The sequence below is a fragment of the Amia ocellicauda genome, chromosome 4, assembly GCF_036373705.1.
Source record: "Amia ocellicauda isolate fAmiCal2 chromosome 4, fAmiCal2.hap1, whole genome shotgun sequence".
In the NCBI taxonomy this organism is placed as follows: domain Eukaryota; kingdom Metazoa; phylum Chordata; class Actinopteri; order Amiiformes; family Amiidae; genus Amia; species Amia ocellicauda.
The window spans coordinates 31,906,756-31,929,728 of NC_089853.1; the positions used below are offsets into that span (position 1 = coordinate 31,906,756).

Sequence of the window (22,973 nt, forward strand, 5' to 3'; positions counted from 1 at the left end):
GGATGCCTTAAAACAATTACCCATATTAGGCCATTCCAAGATATACTGGATGGGAGTGTACTGTCTCAAGTGGCAGACTTTAATTCTGTTTCTGTTCCTCTCTTTTTGTGAAATTACAGGTGACTCTTCATGTCAGATGTTCATTTTACCCCCCAACACTTTCAAAGTCCTGCCCTGCAAGTTGCGCTCCAACCTGGCTGAGAGGAGGTGGGAGTACAGCCAGAGCACCAGCCAGTTCCTCTACCCCGAGCCGGACGGGGGCCTGGTGGTGGTGGCGCGTTCGGAGAAGCCAGAGACGTACGAGTGCTGGTCTGTGGAGAAGGGATTCCAGCAGCTACTGGCCAATTACTGCATTAGAGCCGAGGGACCCCTGGAGAGCACCACCTCTCTGCCTGGCCACTCCAGGACACCCCTGATCCCTGAGGAGGGGCCTCTTATTCTGCCTGGAGAGAGCCGCTCCAGCCAGCAGAGCACCAAGACCTACTGGAACGAGCTGCTAATAGTCTGTGCCCTCCTGGTCTTCTCCTTCCTGGTCTTCTCCCTGTTCGTGGTCTACCGCAACCGGGACAGGATGAAGTCCATGTTGAAGGAAGGGGAATGCCCTAACATGCAGCAGAAGAAGCCGAGGATGGTGGGCAAGCCTGCCGAGAGCCTGCCCCTCAACGGGAGCACGGTGCCGGCCTCCACCTCTGACCACAAGGGCTACCAGACCCTCAACGACAACTACATCTGCAGCACCCCCACTCATGAGTCCCCCGATCACACAAAGAGCTTTGTGGAGTCCGAGAAGCGGCCGCTGAACTTCAAGGAAAGCCGTGTGGAGATCTCTCCCACCTGCCCTCGGCCCAGAGTGCGCCTGGGATCTGAGATCAAAGACTCCATAGTGTGAAGGGGCCACTTGGCTGACACACCAGTCCCAGCTGAGGAACAGAAGGTCACGTTTTGAGTCCTTCGCCGACATCAAACAACGGAGGACAGGAAACACTTTTAATGCAATGCAGCACTTGTGCCACATCACCAATGGGGCATTTCATTTGTTAATCTCTACTCTCCCTCCCCTCCCCACTCACTCACCTCACTCGCTCACTCACACACACACACACACACGTTTATTTTAGCCATCATGTTCAGTGGTGAGGGAGCTCGAAAGTCTTGAAAGTCCCCAAAGTACTGTTTGCAAGAAGTGAAAGTTACTTTTGAGTAGCCTAAGGCTCTGAATTATTTTTAATGGAAATTCCTTTTTTTCCTCTGGAGTGTCAACACTGCGCAATGTTGACAGGTATACCAGGGTTGGAAAACCTGCTTTGCTGGTCTATTACTCTAACTGTGGGGGCCAGGCAGCCAAGACTGCTGGGGAAGGTTTGAGATCCTGCTTTTTATTTTCTGGCTTCTGGGCTCAACAATCCGTCCTATTATTCTAAGCATATCAGCTTGACAAAAGGAAACTCGCTCTCTGCAGTCAAACTGAAAACTAGGAATTTTCAGTTCCCCTCTGTGTCCAACATGAACCACAATATTTAGCTTAGCCGAACATTTGATTAATTTATGTTACTTCGTTTTGATAATATATATGCATAAATATATATATATAGATATAGATAAATAGATGGTTATATAAACAGTCTAAGAAGAAAACCACTTTGTTTAATAAGATTCTGAATTTCAAACATAAAATCAGCATTTCTTTTATCCATTTCCACTTACATGTAGGGAGACCATCTCTACTGAGTCCAGATAAGGGAAATGTGAGATCTTAAAGTGAGTTATGGACCAGACAGGACAAAACACACACATGTTTCTATATGTCTAATGGGAAGACCACAGATGTATTTTTCAAAAGACTCAGTATTCTCTTTGGAGGTGCTCTCCCTTCTTCAGATGAAATCAGAGCGTAGTGACACACGTCATAAGGAAATCCTGCAAAAGTAAAGAGCTACCGAGGATCAGCTGAGATGAGAGAGGGTCTCTGTGATCACAACGCCAAGCCCAGCACAGAAATCAGTTGCCCTCTTCTCAAAGGAAGAAACCAACAGAGCATTCAAAAGCGTGCATGCTATGCAAAAAGTACAATTAAAATAGCTGTGAAAACATTTTGAGTAAAACAGCACATACGTTTTATGGACGAAGAATGGAAAAAGTGCATCTAATTTGGAGTTCAGGGACCACTACAGAGAATATAATTTTGTCCTAGTGGGTTTCATTTTATTCTTCTTTATTAAACCCTGAAGGCATAGAAGAACCACCATGCAATTCTTTTTTTAACTGTTGTGGAAATAAAAGAGCACAGTCTCTGAGGAGATCTCTGGACCCTGTTGCTGTACACTGTTGTGTGCCAAGCTCAGTGCTGATAGAGCCTGGAGAGAGCGCAGCGCTTCCAAGCAGAAAAGCCTCTTATTCTGCAGAACGATGTTGGCTCCCGTCTCAGTGGAAAGGGGCATTGTGGGGGAATGAGAAGTGGTACCATGGGCGATTCACTGGCTGTGTGCAGCTTGTGTTACAGCAACTGCATTTTGAACATGATGGTGACGAACACTGCCACCATGGAAAAACAACATATTTTTTGTGTGTTTTCATAACATAACCAAAATTAGCATACGCTGTGCCAAAAATGACTTGTTTTTTGTTTTTTTTTTAAGGTAATTTCATTGTTTTTTTTTAATTGACATTTCACACGGTCGGTATTGCTGAACTGCCTTTCTTTTGTACGAGTTTGTTATTTTTTTATTTCTCATTCAACGGCAACTATGAAATGTACTGCGTGATCAACATTTGATATGAACTCACAATGTAGCCACTTTTAGAATGTGAAAGCTGCTGTATCTCTCGCTCGGCTTTAGGACTGCAAAAAAGAGAGGGATGAGATACTACACTGCCTCGGACTAAATATCGCATGAAAATGACAACTCCTGAGATGCAAAGCTCTTTGTATACTTCTAACTTATGAGACTAGTTTATGGGGAATCAATGCTCTGTACACTTGACTTTTAACTAAACTGTAAGCCCTTTAGATTGAAAGGTTAAAGAAACACTTGCTTAAAGGGATTTTCAGCATATTTTGGACGGTATTTGCACATTCCTGGAAAATAAATACAAATAAAATAATACAAAAATATATATAATATATATAAATGCAGAAAAACAAGAAAAAACTAAATAAGATATTGCAGAGAGACTATTGTGTAGTTTCTCTTTTTTGATTTGTTTTTTAAACAGTGAGCATAATCAATACTGTTTTATTTGCAGATCACTATATTGGGGTACAACCAATAACAATTCTGTCACCACTGAAATTCCAAGTTCATTTTCCACTGATAGGACTCCTCCTGGAGCCAGGAGAGTCCTCAACTACATGCCAGAGCTATTTACGACATGCAACTGAAGTGTTGTGGAATGTAGTTAATTAAGAATAAGTATTCCCTAACTGTTCTTTTTGTAGATTTTGAATTGTGTGCACATAGATATTTGTAGAAGGGAGATAATTTCATGAATTTTGACAAAGTAGCTAAGTAAAGAGCATACGGCACACCAACTGTCAAGTGTATATTTGTACATTTTGTATTGTATTTTGAGGGATTGTTATGCAAAACGTGTTGTTGTAGAATATGTGGTGGAACTAGAAAACTGCACATTGCTGCTTTAGTTTTCACACTTTGTTTTTGCACAAAATACTGTACAAGCCTTAGTTTGGAGTGGGGTTGTTGTAAATCTTTGTAACGCGTTTTTTAATCATGTTTGGATGTTTGTTTGGATGTGCTTTGCGAAATGCCTATGAGAAACCCTTTGTGAATCAGTGCTGTGTTTATGGGAAAGTTCCAACAGTCGCTTTCTGGCCAAGTGTCATTATTCCATCACCTGGAGAAGAGTGAATTTCACATGCATGCTTGCAGAGCTTTCACAGGACGCCAGGGACAGCAGCACTGCTGGTGCTGCTTACCACCCAGGAAGGAAGGGTTTGAATTTCCCTCTCAAGTTTATAGGGACATGGTGATATTTTCCTGTAAAGAGATGGTAGTGACCTTGTTGTAAACAGATGCAGGGGTGGAAGCTAGGCAGTCCAGTGGGTACGGAAGAGGACATGTTCCTGGGAGACGCCTAGTTCTGCTAGTGACCTCTTTGGTGTGGTCCTGTGGGAAATGCCTCTACAGCAGCTGGCACTGATGCCCTGGTTCTTCTCCAAAGGCAACATGTTTTGATGAAAGCATCTGCAACATGACTCATTATTATTAGTGTTACTAAATCACCATCTGAAAATCATGCAATAGTAAAGCTGCCGCCCTGCAATACAAAGTTCTACTTCTTTACAAATCAGTCCTCTACCTTAAAAACTCTCCAACTCTACAGGTGATTGCCTTTACATTTACAAATTAATCATTGTATTAATATTCTATTGATTTTAGGGAAATCTTTGTGCAAATTTGCAACGTACAGCAGAAAATCACTAAAGATTATGCCTAGTTTAAGTGCGATCTCAGTCAGCCGCTCATTAAGAATCCTCTACACTGAAGAATGTCGCTCCAGGTCTGGCTGTGAGGCCGGGTTCTACAGTGCGCCCTGCTGTCATAGCGGCCGGGGAAACGACTGAGGAGCCCAGCGTTGCACAAGACGGGGAATTCAGAAGGAGTCTTGGTGTTGTGATGGTTAAGATAAAGGGCCTTGTTACCAGTTGGTCCCTGTTTGAAGCCCGGGCTCTATCGCTCGCTGTCTGTGCTATTTAGACCTCCTAGTGTTCCTTAGAACGTGATGTCAAATGTAACACAGATCCCGTTATAAGCGACTCCAGCAGTCTTTGTTGGTGCATTGCCCTACACGCTGTATGCCCCATTGAATAAATGACTAGTAATACTTTGCCTTTATATGCTACCAAATGTTTTAAAGTGGTGGAACTAATTGGCCCCTAGTCCAGACCCTGTGTAAGAGGTTAAGTGTGATATAATACACATTGAAAAGGCAGAGGGTTATAATATTGCTTGGCTTTGCTGTGCCAGCGCACCCCATTGGCTCCTGGCTTGGTTGGCTGGGCTTCAGTGTGAAGTATGTCTCCAGACCCTGCGCCTCATTCGAAACAACTCTGCTGTGGAGACTTCTGTTCGTAACAAGGCAACACGTTCCTGTGACTCCACTGTCATGAATTTCAATGGTCTTGTCATTCGCCCTTGTTTTTACTTTGTAAAGTGCCCTGTCATTGTACAAAGAAATTTGTGAACCACGTATTTGTTTTTTTTTTATTTTGTATTATTTTACTATTGTTATTATTGTTATAACTATACTGTAAATAAAGAAATGCACTTTATTTTAATTTTTTTAATAAAAAATATAAGAATGTTTTAAAATCGCTGTCTGTAGCTCCATTTATTATGAAGTGATGTTTCATTTCCAGTGGCAAATGATCAAAGTGAACCAGTAAAATGAAGAAATGTTAACAGATTTAGTTGGGTTGACTAGAAAATGACAGACTTCAAAGCTTACTCAAATGCTAGGCACACTTTGTAGTCACTGAATTCTTGTGTACAGTTCGCTATCTACCATGAATATTCAACCTAGTGATTGCTTTCCCGAGCTTTTTGCATAAGCCCAATATTAAATTACTCCGCTGTAACATCCTAGAATGCCAGAGCTCCTCTATCCAGAGAGTCACAATGAAATTCAATTGCTCAACATTTGTTAAGCAAATCAGTCATTTGCCTGAAACAGTGAGGAAATAAAATAGCCCTCTGTGTTCAGAATTCCAATGTAAAACGGAAGGTAATAACCCTGACTCAATAGAGACATATACAATACATTTCAAAGTAAACCTGAAAAGAAACATTTAGTGTGAATGAAGCAACTGGTCGCAAAACACCAGACCAGCTATACATTCTCAAATTGGGCCACATTGAGAATATTTGTCATCTGTATTTCAGTCTGATGTGTAACCTAAATTGATGATTTTTCTATTCTCAAGATCTTGGTTTTATATGAAGATGATGTGTTTTGAAGACCATTATTTTCTTGGGTAGCTATGCTTGGGATTTGAATGTAAAGGGGAGAAAATAACAAAGGTCCTGTCATCATTCGACTGAGTGATATCAATCGACATGCAAAGTGAGAGTGAACAGAGCTGGTGTGGGCATTCTGGATACTTTCTATTCAGGAGACATACTCACGACAGGTAGAAGACACCTGAAGGCATATGTGAGAAAACAAAGGTAATTTTTTTCTCAAATACATTTATATCTGCTTTGCTTGCTGATTGCAAATGAGCCATTGAAGTTGTGTTACTGTCTCAGAGATTTAGACGCTTTATTTAATAATGCAGTCACTTAAGAACAAATAATTAATGTCTAAATAATGTTTACCATATTTGAAAGGAAACGGCTACAGGGTTTGTTTTTTTCTTTGGTTTCTGATGTAATTTGCTTAAAAAAAAAAAAATGTTTCCTGTTGTTCCTAATAATGCTGGATTAATTGGCTCCTAATTGAGAGAACAGCTGGATGTTAAACAGTCTTCATGTTATATTTTCCTTAAATAGGCTGTTCTGTTTTCTGTTCTGGATTCCTGTTTACATTCTTTTTTCATTTGGTCTGTCACAGCCTTCAAAAAGCTCCGTCGTACAAATGGAAGAACAATTACATTTTTTATATTTTAATTAAATAAATTTTTCAATAATGTTTCCTAAATAGACTTGGAGCATTCTGTATAGAGCACAAAGTGATCAAGAAATGCGGTCATGTGCAATTAGTCTACAAATATCCTACCAGGCATAATGTACATCAGCTTTTAGTGTTTTGAAGAATGTAAATGAAGAATAGTTTTTCTCTGTATCACTGGGGACTAGCTAACAGAGCCCTGTATACAGTTTCCAGATGTTGGTGAGTCAAAATGGATGCGATATCCTACATGTTGCTTTTTCTCTGAAGCAGACACTTTAGTGCCCAGACAAAGCAGGATGTGATGCAAAATTTGCTGTATGACCATTCTAAATCTGAAAATGAGGCAGAAAATATATTCAATCAATACCTTTAAATATATATTTTATATGACTCTTGAAGATCTTTGTGGACATCTGATTTGTCACCTTTTTTTGCATGTCCAAATGGAAATGATACTGCACATAATATGAACAAAGCTATGCCTTATGCAATTTTCTATGGCATGTGGAAAACAATATATCCACAGCACAGTATGTATCACTAAATTGCTTGATGCCAAAAAAAATGATGCATCATCTGTCTAAATATGAAGAGATAAGCTAATATGACTTAAATATCACAAGGTGGTGTCACTTGTGATTGGATTCACTTCAGATTTTGACAAGAAAATGTACAGTGAGGCAGTTGTTTACTGTTTTATTCATTACACAGAATACTGAGACCTACACTTGGAGGAAAGCCATTGTCAGTAATGGGGCCTTCTCATTTTTCCTTGCTCTTGATTCTGGCCGGCTGCTGGGAGGCACTGGGAGCAGAGCACTACAGTAACTCCCCTGTCTGCAACACCACCCTGTCTAACGGATCCTTTCCATGGACGCATTACAGGCTTCCAACCAGTGTTGTACCTGAACATTACTACATTTACATCCATCCAGACCTCAACACCAAAACCGTAACTGGTTACGTTCAAATTCTGATCGAGGCTTTGAATGACACCAGCTACATCGTGCTGAACGGCAAGAATCTGACCATCACGGGGGCTTTTCTTAAGGAGCTGAGCCCAAACTACCAGCGGAAGAGGCTCGCCCTTCATGTGCTGGAGTCCGTGCCCACCGAGCAGCTGGCCTTTATTTCTGAGATACCTCTGGTGGCAGGGAGGAAGTACCAGTTGTCTGTCAGATTCTGTGCCACACTCTCCAACAGCTTCTCTGGGGTTTACAGAGCCTCCTACTGGACAAAGAATGGGATCTCAAGGTAAGAATGTGCTCCTGGGGTTGTGGGTTGATGCCCTAATGGAAAACAGTTGATATATAGCAATGATGGTACTTTCTCTAGAATAGGGATTGTAGCGTACCTTTCCATAAGCTTTGGGTGTTTAAGTTAACTGATATTTGCTGCACGGTTCATTTATACTCCAGCTTTGAACGTGAGACCGTGAGAAATGCTTGAGAAAATCATACAGTGGCATGAGAGTGTGACAGGGCATCTGAATGCATCAAAACATATGAAAATTCCATCCATACACCTATGTACCTTGCTAAAAGTCGATTATGATGATAATTGTATTACTGTTAGAATGATAGCGGCGACTCACTTTGAGCCAACCTCAGCCAGGAAAGCTTTCCCATGCTTTGATGAACCAAACATGAAGGCAGTGTTTTCTGTTGTCATCGTCCGGGACTACAATCGCAAGGCCATCTCCAACATGCCAAAGGTGAGGAAGGTCTGCAAATGCATGGTCAATAAAAAACCCTGTTTCCTGTTAGAAGTTATCTAGGGCTCGGCAAAGTGAGTGTATTAGAGAATGTGTGTGAGCCAAAAATATATAGGCTTGCTTCTCTTTAATGGTATCTTCTTGCAAAAGCAGAAATCGCCAGAACACAGCACTCGTCTTTGTCTAGTGGGGAAATGTGATCATTTTTGAGTCTCTTAGCTTTTTTCCTTTCTTAAATGATCTCACCCTTTAAACAGCAGTGACCTCACATCGTTGTATTTAATCATATAGTAAGAAATGCTCTGCTTAGTGTAATGGAGGATTAGCCAAATACCACAACTGTTCCAAAAATGACATACCAAAACATGGGAGATATGGGTATTTCTAAACACATATTTATATATATATATATATATATATCTATATATATATATATATATATATATATAGATATATAGATATATATCTATATAGATAGATAGATTAGATGATTAGGTTAAATATTTGAAAAGCATGAATTAATGTCTGCCCTTCGTGCCCTTGACGATTCTTGGTGAGATAGTCAGAATTCAGGTAACATTACTTTGCTAATTCCCAGATCAGATTAATTGTTCAAAATATGCTTCTTCGTTTGCCTCCATTGTAGGTCTCTACAAGGACAAGGGGAGACGGGCTGCTTGAGGATCACTTCTGTCACAGTGTGAGGATGAGCAGCTACTTGGTGGCCTTTGTTGTGAATGACTTTTCCTCCAACAGCACAAAATCGAAAACAGGCACTGAGGTAAATCCTACACCAAGATTTAAATTGTAAATCTGAGATAACTGTTTATAGTAATGGCTTTTTAGTTTTTGTAGTTTTGGACTGAGGACATCTGCTTGTAAGCCAGGGGTGCACCCAGTCTTGTAAGATGGCAGATTCACAGGATTCTTGGAGTTACAGGCCAATTATATTTCTGTACACATTGCAATCAGTTTTCACAACATTCAAATCAAAGCACCAGTGATGATGTTGAGGTACACACTCACTGCATTCATTTTCTTACTGAATAGAAACCACAGGTGTGTCAGTGCTCGGGGGGGGGGGGGCTCTTGATATAGGTGAGTTCTAGGGAAACAGATGCAGACGGTCAAGCAAATAGTCAAAATCCAAAACCAAAACTCCAAACTGAATCCAAAAGTTTGTTACCTTCTATGCTTCGGCTTGCTCTCTCTGGCTCCTACTCTTCAACAAACAAGGCTTAACGGCTTCCTAACTTTATGTAGGCGCTGGATCAATCAGGGGAGTTGGGTGAATCAGGGTGAAGGCAGTTATGCAGACATTAAGGTCTAGTATGTATAAGATTTGACCTACAGCTAATTCAGCTACAATATCATTGGTAACTGTGCTATGCTTGGCAGGTATCTATCTTTGCCCCTAGAGACCAGATCAACCAGACTCGCTATGCTCTGCAAGCTGCTGTAAAGATCTTGGAGTTCTTTGAAGAATACTTCCAGATTCCATACCCTCTTCCAAAAATAGGTAACCCCCCCTCAGATTCTCCATATAACTACCCAAGCTTTTGATCAAGGTCTTATAGTCAATTCATGTTCTTAACCTGTTCAAATGTATGATGGGTGAAATTACATTTTTCTGTGATCCCTTTTCTCCCTTCCCAGACCTGGTGGCTATACCCGATTTTGAAGCAGGTGCCATGGAGAACTGGGGCTTGATCACTTACCGGGAGACCTCCCTGCTGTACGACCCTCACACCTCCAGCCCTCACAGCAAACTGTGGGTCACTCTGGTCACTGCACATGAGCTCGCGCACCAGGCAAGTGAGACCCCAAGACAATTAACTGTAGTAAGACACTTAGCTTTCACACAAAATTACTTACAGAAGGGAATTTCAGATTTAAGTTTTAAGTGCTACTCTTGTTTGAGAATTTGAGAATCCATACAAGTCTATATGTTCAACTTTACAGAAGTCGTACATAGTCTGAACTGGTCTTTCTCTCTTCCTTTTGTTTTCCCAATGTCTTCTCAGTGGTTTGGGAACTTGGTTACCATGCAGTGGTGGAATGACCTCTGGCTGAATGAGGGCTTTGCCAGCTACATGGAGTATGTTGCCACCAATCACCTGGAGCCCAGTTGGTGTGTGGTGAGTCACATGCAACACACTACAGCTGCTAGGCACCCCTGTCGGACCCCAGATTTGATTCCTTGCTTCAAGTACACTTCCGATGCACAGAGCAAGGCATCAACAAACCCACTACAACAAGCACAAGCCCCTGGACACAGGAGATTTGTACAGTACTTGGAGTTGTAAACTAAATTTCTGGAGGGGGGTCAGACCCTACATTCACCAAAACACCACACATGAATACAGGTCTCTAACCCTACTTTCCCAATATCCATCACTTCACATCCTTGTATCCTATCCAAACACCACCTTTTCAAACTCCTTGGCTATTCCACATCGTGGGGGAGGGTTCTGATACCTCATGCCCACAGCCAGACCCATCGTTCCCTCAGACAAAGGAATAATGTGTTTAGCCATATCTAAACACATTATTGCACATCATCCATCAAAGTCTTAGTAGGTTCAGCCAAAGCTTCTGAGTCAGTAGCTATAGCATTTACATTTGTAATGCTATACATATGTCCATGCTGTATTGGAGAGTTCTCCAATATTGACGAGACCCACACTTCCTCTGCATGTTTTAGGAGGACCAGCTGCTCACAACAAGTGTCTACAGAGCGCTGGAGAAGGATTCCTTCATGACCTCTCATCCCATCTCTCTGCCAGTGAAGAACTCGCAGCAGATCAGACAGATGTTCGATGTAGTCTCCTACTGCAAGGTAAGGAGATGGTGAAAAGGACCTGAAAAGTGATTTTGATAACAAATGGGATGCATAGTGTTTTCCTTGTTCTCTGAGCTTTGATTTCTCACATTTTCCACTCCACCTGACCACTTCAGAACAAAAGTAAATACTGACTGGGATCCTCATGGATGAGTAGCAGGCAACTCCACAACCAAACACGGTGCTTGCCATTTTCCAAAGCAAAGTAGTCTTCACTGCAAAAGCAAAAAAAAAAAAAAAAAAAGTCAGAATATGAATTATTGACAAAACCTTTGCAAGAAAAACAGGGCTGAATTGAAAGAGACGACTTTGTGTGCGTACATGCACATCACAGCCACCCAATGTAGGTTTCGTACTAATGTGCCCTGGAGTTACGAAACAGAAATCCAAACATTCTGGCTCTCCTCTGTGAGCTGTAAACTGTATCCTGATAATGACACGTCTGGACTTTCAATATATGGTGTAGAAAAATGTTGACACTAAACAGCTACCACTCAAATCCTACCTGAACACGGGACACACCAGCTCCACACTGACATAAAACAAAGTCTGGCTTTAGCTTAAACGAATCATCAGATTCCTGTCATATTTCACGCTTGCTGTTTATCTCTGTAGACTTTCAGCAGTAAATCCTAGGATGAAGTGCCCACATTTGTCTTACAGGGTGCCAGTATACTGAGAATGCTTCATAACTACCTGACCGAGGATGTGTTCACTCAGGGGATTCGAGACTATTTAAAGCAGCACAGCTACAAAAACGCACAGCAGGATGACCTGTGGGAAGCGCTGGAAAAGGTATGGCACAAAGGATACGGTGCACCACCAATACCTTTGTCCTGAGATTCTGGGCCTCAGTGAAATTGTCAGTGCACAGATTTTCTGTTTGAGAAACTCAGAAGCACATTAGTCCATCATGGGGGTGTTTATATTTGTTAGGGCAATTTTTGAGGCCATGCTGGTAAGAATAATTTTCTTTATTATTCTGTCTATAAGACCTGTACAAGATCATAATAACCGTATTTGATTATAGTATCACAAAAATGCCTAAACAAATTTGTTCCAGGTTTGCTGGTGAAACTTGGCATTATATTTGTAAGCAATAGTGTCTTCTCACAGTGAAAAACCCATGAAAACTCAATTTTAAAGTCACCAGGATTATGGACACAATTATTTTTGGTGGGTAGTAATACACCAGGTATAGGGGACAGTGTTCTGTACAATACTGAGATACAGCCACTGTTTTATTTTCAGAGTGCATTGAAAGAGGAAAGGAAGGTGGAAGTGAAAGCTATCATGGACACCTGGACAACTCAAAAGGGCTACCCTCTAGTGTCTGTGAAGGTTGATGGAAGGAAACTAAAACTCCACCAAGATATCTTCAGTCTTTACCCCGAGAATGGCAAGAGGTGAGGGCAGAAAATATGCTCCATGCCTCTGTCTGTGTGTGAGTGTCCTTCTGTGCCTCAAAGTGAGAGAGGCTGTGTGTCATGAAACTGAACTGTCTGTAACTGAACTGATCCGGTGTGGGATTTAATATAATGTGGGATATTCTTATTTCCATTTTTTTAAAGATTAATAACAAACACCCAATGGAACACAATACAAAAAACAAGCTTTTGTTAACTTAAATTGGCAGTTTCCCCACTTTGTGTTTTTTCTCATTGGTTAATTTCTCATTAATTTAGTGCTGTGTTAAAAGTTTTATGAATATGGGCCAAGCCTGTCTTACAGTATTCAAAGTGCAGATGTGCCAAGTTGGACAAACTCAGAAGTGCTTCTCTCACTCACTTTCTCTCTGCCCTTCCCCATTCCCCTCCCCGCTCCTCTTCCCCTTCTCTCTGTGCCTCCTTTAAAATTAGTTTTACATTCAAATTTCTTTTGCCTTATTCTCAGCTTCCTGTGGCAGATTCCATTTACTTTTTATACAAGCAATTCACCGTCTGTCATCACTCACCTAATGAGAAAGAGAGAAGGTAATTTCGTCATCTTTATAGGAAAATGATTGCCCACTAAACAATTGTCTATTTGTTTTCCAACTGAATTAAATTAGAATCAGTTTGAATTTCCACATGAAATGTTAAATGCATCATTTTTTACCATTGCTACCCTGCTGCCTCAGTAAAAAACAAACAAACAAGAAACTTTAATATATTACAATTATGTTGCTGTTTCTGTTATTTAGGATGGCAAAAGACTGACATTTTAAATATTAAGGGACTGGTTCTGAAATTCAGAGCAGTTACAGATCAATTACAGAGTTCTGAATTTCCCAAATGACAAAATGTCATAAAAGATATTATAGTAATTAGGGAGGAAATATTTCAGTTAGGAAATTCACTGTATTATAGTCACTGGTTTGCTATGCAATATTTAATTATACTTTAATTAAATCAGAATGCTTTTGGTTCACCAGTTACTATTAAAGGCATTTTGCAAGTACTTATTCAAGCAAGAGAAGCTGCTGTTTAAAAAAGGAAAAATACCTGTAATATAATACTTTTCTGTTGCTTTTCTTTACTTCTCTCTCTCTATTACAGATTGTAATGGTTTAACCTTGTGACAGAATATATTACTGCTTTATAGTCTTTTGGGATGTTTGCTAATTTAGTTTGTTTTCCATTCTCAATACGTAGAGATAGACAGTGGCTAATAGACAAACAGATATGCAATTTTTATTTTCATTCATTGTATTCAAGGGTCCAGAATTGAATGTGTTGTGAATCTCTATTGCTATGTGTTCTGTTGTCTTGCAGAGACCATCGATCTTCATCATGATGTGGCCTGGATCAAAGCCAATGTCAACTCTACTGGCTTCTACAGGGTGTCCTATGATCCCCACACCCTGCATGTCATCATCAGACAGCTGCAGGAGAGCCACACTGTGTTTAGCAAAGCTGACAGGGCCAGTCTGATTGATGATACCTTTCATCTCGCCAGGTACAGACCACTGAGAGCAATCACTGACACGGTAACACTGGAGTCGCCGATGTTTGTGCTTTCAGGACAGGACTGTACTTTACACTCTGATACTGTCAATCACTGCTTTTAGGTTCAGGAGGAAATTCAAATGGCATTTTCTAAACTCAACCCAGGGTAACAAGTCCCTTTGTTCTTTGCTTTCCTCAGCCAGGGCTCAGTGCAGTTCAGCGATGCGTTTGCGCTCTGCCTGTTCGTGAAGGAGGAGAGGGAGTACCTGCCCATAAGGATGTTTATGGCTCACATTGGAAAGATGATGAGCAAGTTCTCCTTCAGCAGACAACGTTGTGCTCTCGGCCTGCTCAAGGTACAAAGCCAAGTCTTTGTGTCCTCTTTGGTTCACAACACCTTCCATGTTGTTTCACCACAATGTGCAAAACCTGATCTCAGCTAAGCAGAGTGCCATTTCAATTGTAAAATATATACTGTGGCATGATTTAGCCTGCAGGGCAAACTCTGACGTGCTGCAGAGGGGGTGCTGTGGCCAATCAATGGCATCAAATGAAATATCAATCAGGCAATTACAATTTTATAAACCACCTTGTTCTAGTTAGAACCATTTTACACACTTCACTAACTTGGGTTATAATGAGGCATAAACTCAGATTAAGTCACAACCTTTACCTTGATGCCACTCACTTGATGTGCAGAAAACCCACTATCACATATTGGTCTTGTCACTTCAGATTGGTGGTCGGGTTGAAGCTTTGGCTTCTTTCAGGCTACAGATAGTGTATGGCACAATAATGAATCACAACTAATAACAGGATTTCAGATCAAATATTTAACTATACACCTACAAAAAACATACAAAAAGAAGAAGTTCAAACCATTTAAGCAAGCTGTAATTACTGTAAGGAACAGTGAAGAATGATCACTTCATGGTAGTTTGTAACAATCAAACACAAACCGATAGGCAGGCAGGGATTTGGCATCATTGTGAAGGGCTGTGTGTTTGTGGCCCGGACAGGATCACCTGTGGACCCTCCTAGGGGGGCTAATCCAGGCCCAGCACTGGGAGGAGGGAGGCTCCCTGTCCCAGCAGAAGCTGCGGACGCTCCTGCTGGCCACCGGCATCGGGCTGCACTCCCCATCTTCTAGACAGCGGGCACAGGAGCTCTTCCACCACTGGATGGCAGCTGATGGGAAAATCCAGTGAGTGGAGAGAGAGAGAGAGAGAGAGAGGGAATGAGTGTGTGTGTGTGTTTGAGAGAGAGAGAGAGAGAGAGAGAGAGAGAATGAGTGTGTGTGTTTGAAAGAGAGAGAGAGAGAGAGAGGGAATGAGTGTGTGTGTGTTTGAGAGAGAGAGAGGGAATGAGTGTGTGTGTTTGAGAGAGAGCGAGAGAGAGAGAGAGGGAATGAGTGTGTGTGTTTGAGAGAGAGAGAGAGAGACAGAGAGAGAGAGGGAATGAGTGTGTGTGTTTGAGAGAGAGAGGGAATGAGTGTGTGTGTGTTTGAGAGAGAGAGAGAGAGGGAATGAGTGTGTGTGTGTGTTTGAGAGAGAGAGAGGGAATGAGTGTGTGTGTGTTTGAGAGAGAGAGAGAGGGAATGAGTGTGTGTGTTTGAGAGAGAGCGAGAGAGAGAGAGAGGGAATGAGTGTGTGTGTGTTTGAGAGAGAGAGAGAGGGAATGAGTGTGTGTGTGTTTGAGAGAGAGAGAGGGAATGAGTGTGTGTGTGTTTGAGAGAGAGAGAGGGAATGAGTGTGTTTGAGAGAGAGAGAGAGAGAGAGAGAGGGAATGAGTGTGTGTGTGTTTGAGAGAGAGAGAGAGAGGGAATGAGTGTGTTTGAGAGAGAGAGAGAGGGAATGAGTGTGTTTGAGAGAGAGAGAGAGGGAATGAGTGTGTTTGAGAGAGAGCGAGAGAGAGAGAGAGGGAATGAGTGTGTGTGTGTTTGAGAGAGAGAGAGGGAATGAGTGTGTGTGTGTTTGAGAGAGAGAGAGGGAATGAGTGTGTGTGTGTTTGAGAGAGAGAGAGGGAATGAGTGTGTTTGAGAGAGAGAGAGAGAGAGAGAGAGAGAGAGAGAGGGAATGAGTGTGTGTGTTTGAGAGAGAGAGAGGGAATGAGTGTGTGTGTGTTTGAGAGAGAGAGAGAGAGAGAGAGAGGGAATGAGTGTGTTTGAGAGAGAGAGAGAGGGAATGAGTGTGTGTGTGTTTGAGAGAGAGAGAGGGAATGAGTGTGTGTGTGTTTGAGAGAGAGAGAGGGAATGAGTGTGTTTGAGAGAGAGAGAGAGAATTTTGATCCAGAGCTACATTTCTGCCTATTTTTCTGAAAGCAATTATATAAGTTGAAAGGTGCATCTATCAGGAGATAATGCATGGGAAACTTTGGATGAAATTTAAATGTTGCATTCACAGCATATTTGGAATTGAGAATAATAATTAAAAAAAGGCTTTTGAACTTGTTTAAAGGATGTGTATATTTACGTTATTCTATACTGCCATCTTGTGGGTGAACTATCATACACGCTCCGTGCATTCTGGTAGATTAGGCATAGCTAGTTACATTTATCCCTTACTAGTAAGAAAACAAGGCACACCTTTTTCGTGTCTTTTTTCACAAATCTCGTTCTTTTTTCAGATTTAAGAAATTAAGCCTTTTTTCCACATTTAAATTTCAGTTTGAAAAATAACTATGCTTATTGGCTACATATTTAACTAAATACTAAATCTGAGTTTTGAAAATAAATATTTAACTTAAATCTTAAATCTCTGACTCACAAAATAAGTGTTTACTTTCAATCTAAATGTAGATGCTAAATGTAAAAGTGAAAGATAAGAATTCAGAAAAACCCACTTAAAACAACACGCGGTGCATCCCAGGAAAAAATAAAAATAATAAAAATAATAATAATAATAATAATAATAATAATAATAATAATAAATTAACGTTAAAGTTATGGTTTCTGTAAAATCTCTGTAGTACTGTATATATAATGCCTACCTGAGATGTGTGGGTGTGTGCTGGCATAGGCTGCCCAGGATGCTGCGAGGGCTGATCTTCCGCATGGGCATCAGGAGAGGCGGGCACCGGGAGTGGATGTTCTTACTGCAGCAATACCTGCGCACCGTCTCCAGCTCCGACAAAGTGCTCCTCCTGTCGGCGCTGTCCCGCACACGCAATCCCAACAAGAGGAAGTGGCAAGTGCTCTGACGTTGTACTGTCATTTCAGCTGTTTCTATTATATAATTCAATCACTATCAGTACTGCTACTACTATTAATAACTATAATCATCTTAATTGTATATAGCGCCTTTCATGTAGAGCATGGTTTGACAGTATAAGTGGTACCACAAAACAACCACATACAGATAGAACTAATCATACACACACATCGATCAGCCATAACATTATGCCCGCTGACAGGTGAAGTGAATAACACTGATAATCTCGTTATCATGGCACCTGTCAGTGGGTGGGATATATTAGGCAGCAAGTGAACATTTTGTCCTCAAAGGTGATGTGTTAGAAGCAGGAAAAATGGGCAAGCGTAAGGATCTGAGCGACTTTGACAAGGGCCAAATTGTGATGGCTAGACGACTGGGTCGGAGCATCTCCAAAACTGCAGCTCTTGTGGGGTGTTCCCGGTCTGCAGTGGTCAGTACCTATCAAAAGTGCTCCAAGGAAGGAAAAGCGGTGAACCGGCGACAGGGTCATGGGTGGCCAAGACTCATTGATGCACGTGGTGAGTGAAGGCTGGCCCGTGTAGTCAAAACCAACAGACGAGCTACTGTAGCTCAAATTGCTGAAAACATTAATGCTGGTTCTGATAGAAAGGCGTCAGAACACACAGTGCATCGCAGTTTGTTGCGTATGGGGCTGCGCAGCCGCAGACCAGTCAGGATGCCCATGCTGACCCCTGTCCACTGCTGAAGGCACCTACAATGGGCACGTGAGCATCAGAACTGGACCACGGAGCAATGGAGGAAGGTGGTCTGGTCTGATGAATCATGAGTTCAAGGTGTTGACTTGAACTCCAAATTCCCCAGATATCAATCCAATCACGCATCTGTGGGATGGGGGACCTACACAATATTAGGCAGGTGGTCATAATGTTATGGCTGATCGATGTAAGTGGCAATTCATACAAATCTAGATATAGACAAATGTCAGTACAGAGAGATATAGGCATACACCGCACCATCCCTTATGAATTACATGTGTTTGTACCAGTGTATGAACTTTACACTCTGTCTTTGTGACTGTGAGCCCTTACTCGTCCCAGGTTGCTCGAAACAGCACTGCAGAACCGCTTGATAAAGATTCAGGACTTTGCAGTTATAGTTGGTCAGCTGGCCAACAGTGTGGAGAGCAACGAGCTGGTGTGGAGATTTGTGAGACACCACTGGGATGAGCTGCAGAACAAGTAAGGGCCTTAGTCTCGGGGCTGTCCTTTAATACAGGGAGTGAGATGGAATAAGAGAAGGCCATCCAATACACAACTATGCAATTATTAATGGGAAAATGTTCCTTTTATATTCAGATTAATTAAATATGGTATTTCTAATATCTTATTGAAGTTAGCCAACTGTATGTCCATATTTCTAATGGATTACCTAACCTTTAGTCTAACATTTTAACTTACTCATCTATTATATGTGTGGCAAATACTGTCAATTTAAACAGGTGCCATGAAACCTATTTAATAAGTTTGTATTCATTTTATTTTCTGTACGTAATTTGCTTCCTTGTTCTGCTCAGATTTTCTTTAGGTTCCTCTTATCTGTCCCGTATTGTTGTCTCCATTACATCTAAGTTCAACTCCAAGGAGAAATATGAAGAAGTAAGTCCAGTATAACCAAATCTGAGACAGCACCATTTTTTCAGGCAGCTATTTTATTATCTGAGATGAAAAGCTTTCATTACAAAAATCCTGTCAAGCTAATCTGGGTCTTTTGATTTGCTTAAGAGCTTTTTTATTGCTACATAAGACTTTAATTAAATTCTAATTTTAACAGGGAATAAAATGCTGAAATCTATTGAAAGTCTTTTTCAATTTTATACTATTTGAATCCAGTGGTTTGGACATTGTGTCCCACATTGGTTGTTTAAGCTCAATTGTTACAAATATTAAGGCAGGAAGAAAGAAAGAAACTGAGGGATTGACAGATGGGCAGATGTTGTAAATCTGTTGATTTTCTCATAGAAAACCTTTTAAAGTGGAGAAATAAATGTAAGTGCAATAACCTGTATGGAAGATGTTGGATTTAATACACTAGAAACATTAGCATGGGATGAATTGTTTCTCATGTTCTTTTTGGTTTCAGTGGATGCAATACATTGTCACTTACATACACTGTTTCCTTTCGTGTCACAGGTGTGGAAGTTCTTTGTTTCTGAGAAGAAGCTTGGAGGTCTTGCCTTTGTCAAACAGTCCCTGGAAATTATCAAAGTCAACATGCTATGGCTGCAGAGAAACATGAGGCCGGTCAAGGCTTGGCTTCAGCAGCAGTATCCGCACACATATGCCACATACAGTCACTGCAGAACCAAGGTCTCATATCGCTTTGTTTGGGGAGCAGCAATACACATTCGTTATTAGGTTAATCATATAAGAAATGGTTCTATCAACATATGAAACTACATCAAGTTTTTTAAATTGCTTGATTTGGACAGATAATTTGGTATATATTCAGTCATTTTTCTTTTAATCCAGGCTGTATCCATATTGACATCAGTGAAAAAAGTGTGGCATGTTAAATTGAACCTACCAAAAAGTGAACAGCAGTGCAGTAAAGATCATAGATCACATGTGATTTGTTTAATGTTTGAATATGACTGACTATTCATGAGCATACATTTGTAATCAACATACTTACTCTCAGAATCATTTTGGCTTGTCCTGTAAAATAATGTATTAAAGTGATATACATTATTGATTACAGGGGTTTTCTTGAATAACTTAAATTCCAATTAGATCAAAAATCAGCAAAATGATATTATAGTAGACCTCCTATGCTTATATACCTAGTCAGCTGAAAGATCTTGTTGAGGAATATAACTTAAACACACAGCAGAGACTGCAGGGCTTTCTAAATGATTAAGTTATTGAAGCATCCGTGGTCATTTACTTCACAGCAGAACATCCTGCCATGATTGTTATACATCCTTCACCCATCTTTTGATTTCAGCAATAATGAATACATCCACAAAATATATAATTGGACAGGAGCTATTTGTAAAAGAGTTTTGAATTCAGCTAACGATTTGTTTTTGTAGCTGCTAACATTGTCTAGGTGGGGTAAATAAGGGGTTTAGTCAAGACTGTCAATTAAGATTATGTACAAAGGAAATGCATGGTTACTAAGAACTCCTTTGCTGCTTCCTAACTTAACCAGCACAGCCTGTTGGTTTTCTTTTTGTATTCAAAGCAACCAGTGCCAGGCTGCAGTTGACACAAATAATTACATATACCCTAAACAGCATCAGATGTGACTATGTTTGAATATTTAGGGGTATTTGTAATATTAAACCTGGTTAAAATGGGAACACATGGAAATAGTTGCTGTTGTTGTTATTCTGTTCAGAAGATAACAAAAGAGAAAACACACACTGATAATAAGATACTGTTGCTAAATCTCACTTGAAACAGAGAGGAAGTCATACAAATGAAGACAAAGTCGTACCAGACGCACAGATACCAGCTCATTCAGGCTTCTTCCACACAATATGAAGATATTCACTCACTGTTAATGTAGTGCCCTTTTCTGCGAATTACATCTCTTGTATAACTCGAGGTTATCAGAAAGTTCAACCTGTATCCTTTGCTATATATACTATTCCAGGTGGAGCTAAATTTGTGGACAATGACTCATATGGGCAGAAAAGGTCAACTGCAGAAATGCTAATGTGAAATTATAGTTAACCATTAGAACATGTAAAAAATAAAAAGGGGAAAATGACTGTCTGTAAACAAGCCTGTGAGGTTTGTTTTTTATTAACCAGGTGAACTTTGGAAACACATACAGGATTTTATCACACAGACCACCTTTTGTACATATGTGGAACAGGTGCTCTGCACTACCTGCAGTCACGCCGTCAAATTTGAGAGGAAGTCTCCATTTTGATTCTGATATACTCTTCACAGCTGTAGTAAAGCATGACTGACTCATCCTAGAAACAGTACAAAACAATCAATCACCATAGTGCATAACCTCATAAATAATTGTTATTGCTTACTGTATTTTGAAGGTAATGAAAGTCACTAGTTCATTAGAAGACTTCCAGTCAAACATATACTCCATAAAGACAATATCCCTGGAATTTCATACATGTTTTCACTAGCAAAGGGAAATTATACTTATAATACAGAAGAAATACAGCAGAGAAAACTTTATTGTATGTTTATTAGATTGACAGTTCAGTATGCATATAACTGTACTTCTGAATAATTCTGAATACATATCTGTATATAATACTTGTGTATACACTATATGGCCAAAAACAATAGGATATTTTTTAATTTGCTTGTTATAGATTGTATCAGAGATTATGTTGTCATGAGCTTTTTTATTTTATTTTGTGTTGACGATAGCATGACCGTCAACCTGTGTTGCCATATATATAGTTACGTATCTGGCAACAAACATACTTTCCCAGAATTCCACAATTCATTGCTTTGCGAGCCACATGTATCAAGAGGAAAACACCAGACATTAAGACAGCTAGATGTTGCGTGTGCTGTGGCTACACCTAATTAAACATGTTTGTTTTTTTTGGTATATAGCTGTTCTAGTGTATGCAGAGCATGAGTAGAAAGAGTACAAAGTGACCAAAAATAGAGGGTGACTTCTTGTGATGGACAGAAAGGGAGAAATCCACAGCATGGGAATACAAGTGATGGAAAGAGAATCTCATTATAACCTGAAATGACTGTCACAGCTGGGAAGGCTTTCTCAGGGCAAATCTTAGCCTGGTCTCTTGCAGACAGCTGCCACTCACTGTGCGAGCTGGGAAACTGAGACCATGCGATTCATCAAAGACCGCAGGCAATAAAGCGCCAGCCTGGGGGTGCAGTGAGAGTTCTGTTACCACGGTTACTGCAGGAAGGTCAGGGTGCTGAGATGAGGCGCACACAGCTGTCACCACCGGAGTCATTTCAATCCCATTTCAGCAGTATAATCTCTTGGCACCACACTAAAATCTCAGCGCTCTGGAATGTCCATAGTTTAGACCACTAATCTATAAAGAAAATAATATATAGCATTGATATATAGTCAATATGTCCCCTGCTGCTGCCCACCACTGCTTTACTCTTTTAAAGAAATCACTGGTCAATTTTTAAAAACTGTGAGATGTAGGAAACTTTCTAAAACATATTATAGTGTCTTCCGCTGAAATAAACAAGGATACTGTGTTTTTTTTAATGGAATGAGTCAGGTGTGTCACTAGCCCCTGGAACTATTTGATTATGTAAATGTTTAGTAGGAATTGCGAATCCAGAGGGGGCATTGTGAGGCGTGGCATGATAACTAAGCACTTGGTTTTAAATCTTATTTTAATACTTGCTGACAGAAACATCAGTGGGGAGTTCCTCTGAAATACAAGCCTCCACATCAGTCCTGGTAGCTATGGGTGGAGACTGTATACAAAAGGAGTTTCATTCTGTTCAGACTGGGCTCCTATAGGCTGAACTGATAGTCTTGTCTGCCTGGGTTTTATTTTTCTTCACCCTGGGAATGTTGTAGATAGCAAAAGTTGCATAATACAGAAACTGAAATGTGGTTAGTCCTCCTTACTAGTTTCCTAATTTATAAATCCACTTTTAAAGTACAGGGCCAAACTGGAGCCTCACACACATACATTAAGAAGCCAA

General features: G+C 40.6%; 3 protein-coding genes and 1 long non-coding RNA gene across 5 annotated transcripts in view; all 4 read left to right on the plus strand.

Annotated features, from left to right (window-relative positions):
* sema4ba (sema domain, immunoglobulin domain (Ig), transmembrane domain (TM) and short cytoplasmic domain, (semaphorin) 4Ba) overlaps positions 1–5,330 on the plus strand; it is a 57,264-nt gene extending 51,934 nt beyond the window's left edge. For both annotated transcript variants that reach the window (XM_066701897.1, XM_066701896.1), the window contains exon 15: positions 120–5,330. In XM_066701897.1, the coding sequence (XP_066557994.1) occupies positions 120–889 (770 nt within the window). In that variant the 3' untranslated portion in view covers positions 890–5,330. The remainder of the gene's footprint in view (positions 1–119) is intronic.
* Positions 5,331–7,347: 2,017 nt separating this feature from the next.
* Positions 7,348–10,324, plus strand: LOC136748802 (endoplasmic reticulum aminopeptidase 1). The gene is made up of 6 exons (XM_066702850.1): positions 7,348–7,884; positions 8,206–8,344; positions 8,991–9,125; positions 9,743–9,863; positions 10,001–10,159; positions 10,266–10,324. The coding sequence occupies exons 1-6, from the start codon at positions 7,382–7,384 to the stop codon at positions 10,322–10,324; spliced, it is 1,116 nt and encodes a 371-aa protein (XP_066558947.1). The 5' UTR covers positions 7,348–7,381.
* Positions 10,325–11,156: 832 nt separating this feature from the next.
* Positions 11,157–17,311, plus strand: LOC136748803 (endoplasmic reticulum aminopeptidase 1). Its single transcript, XM_066702851.1, has 8 exons — positions 11,157–11,183; positions 11,850–11,981; positions 12,438–12,592; positions 13,080–13,159; positions 13,940–14,123; positions 14,313–14,469; positions 15,133–15,317; positions 17,131–17,311. The coding sequence occupies exons 1-8, from the start codon at positions 11,157–11,159 to the stop codon at positions 17,309–17,311; spliced, it is 1,101 nt and encodes a 366-aa protein (XP_066558948.1).
* A 1,077-nt stretch (positions 17,312–18,388) lies between these two features.
* On the plus strand, positions 18,389–21,027 carry LOC136748286 (uncharacterized). Its single transcript, XR_010816575.1, has 3 exons — positions 18,389–18,524; positions 18,860–18,941; positions 19,476–21,027. It is a non-coding gene; the product is annotated as an uncharacterized LOC136748286 (long non-coding RNA).
* The last annotated feature ends 1,946 nt before the right edge of the window (positions 21,028–22,973 follow it).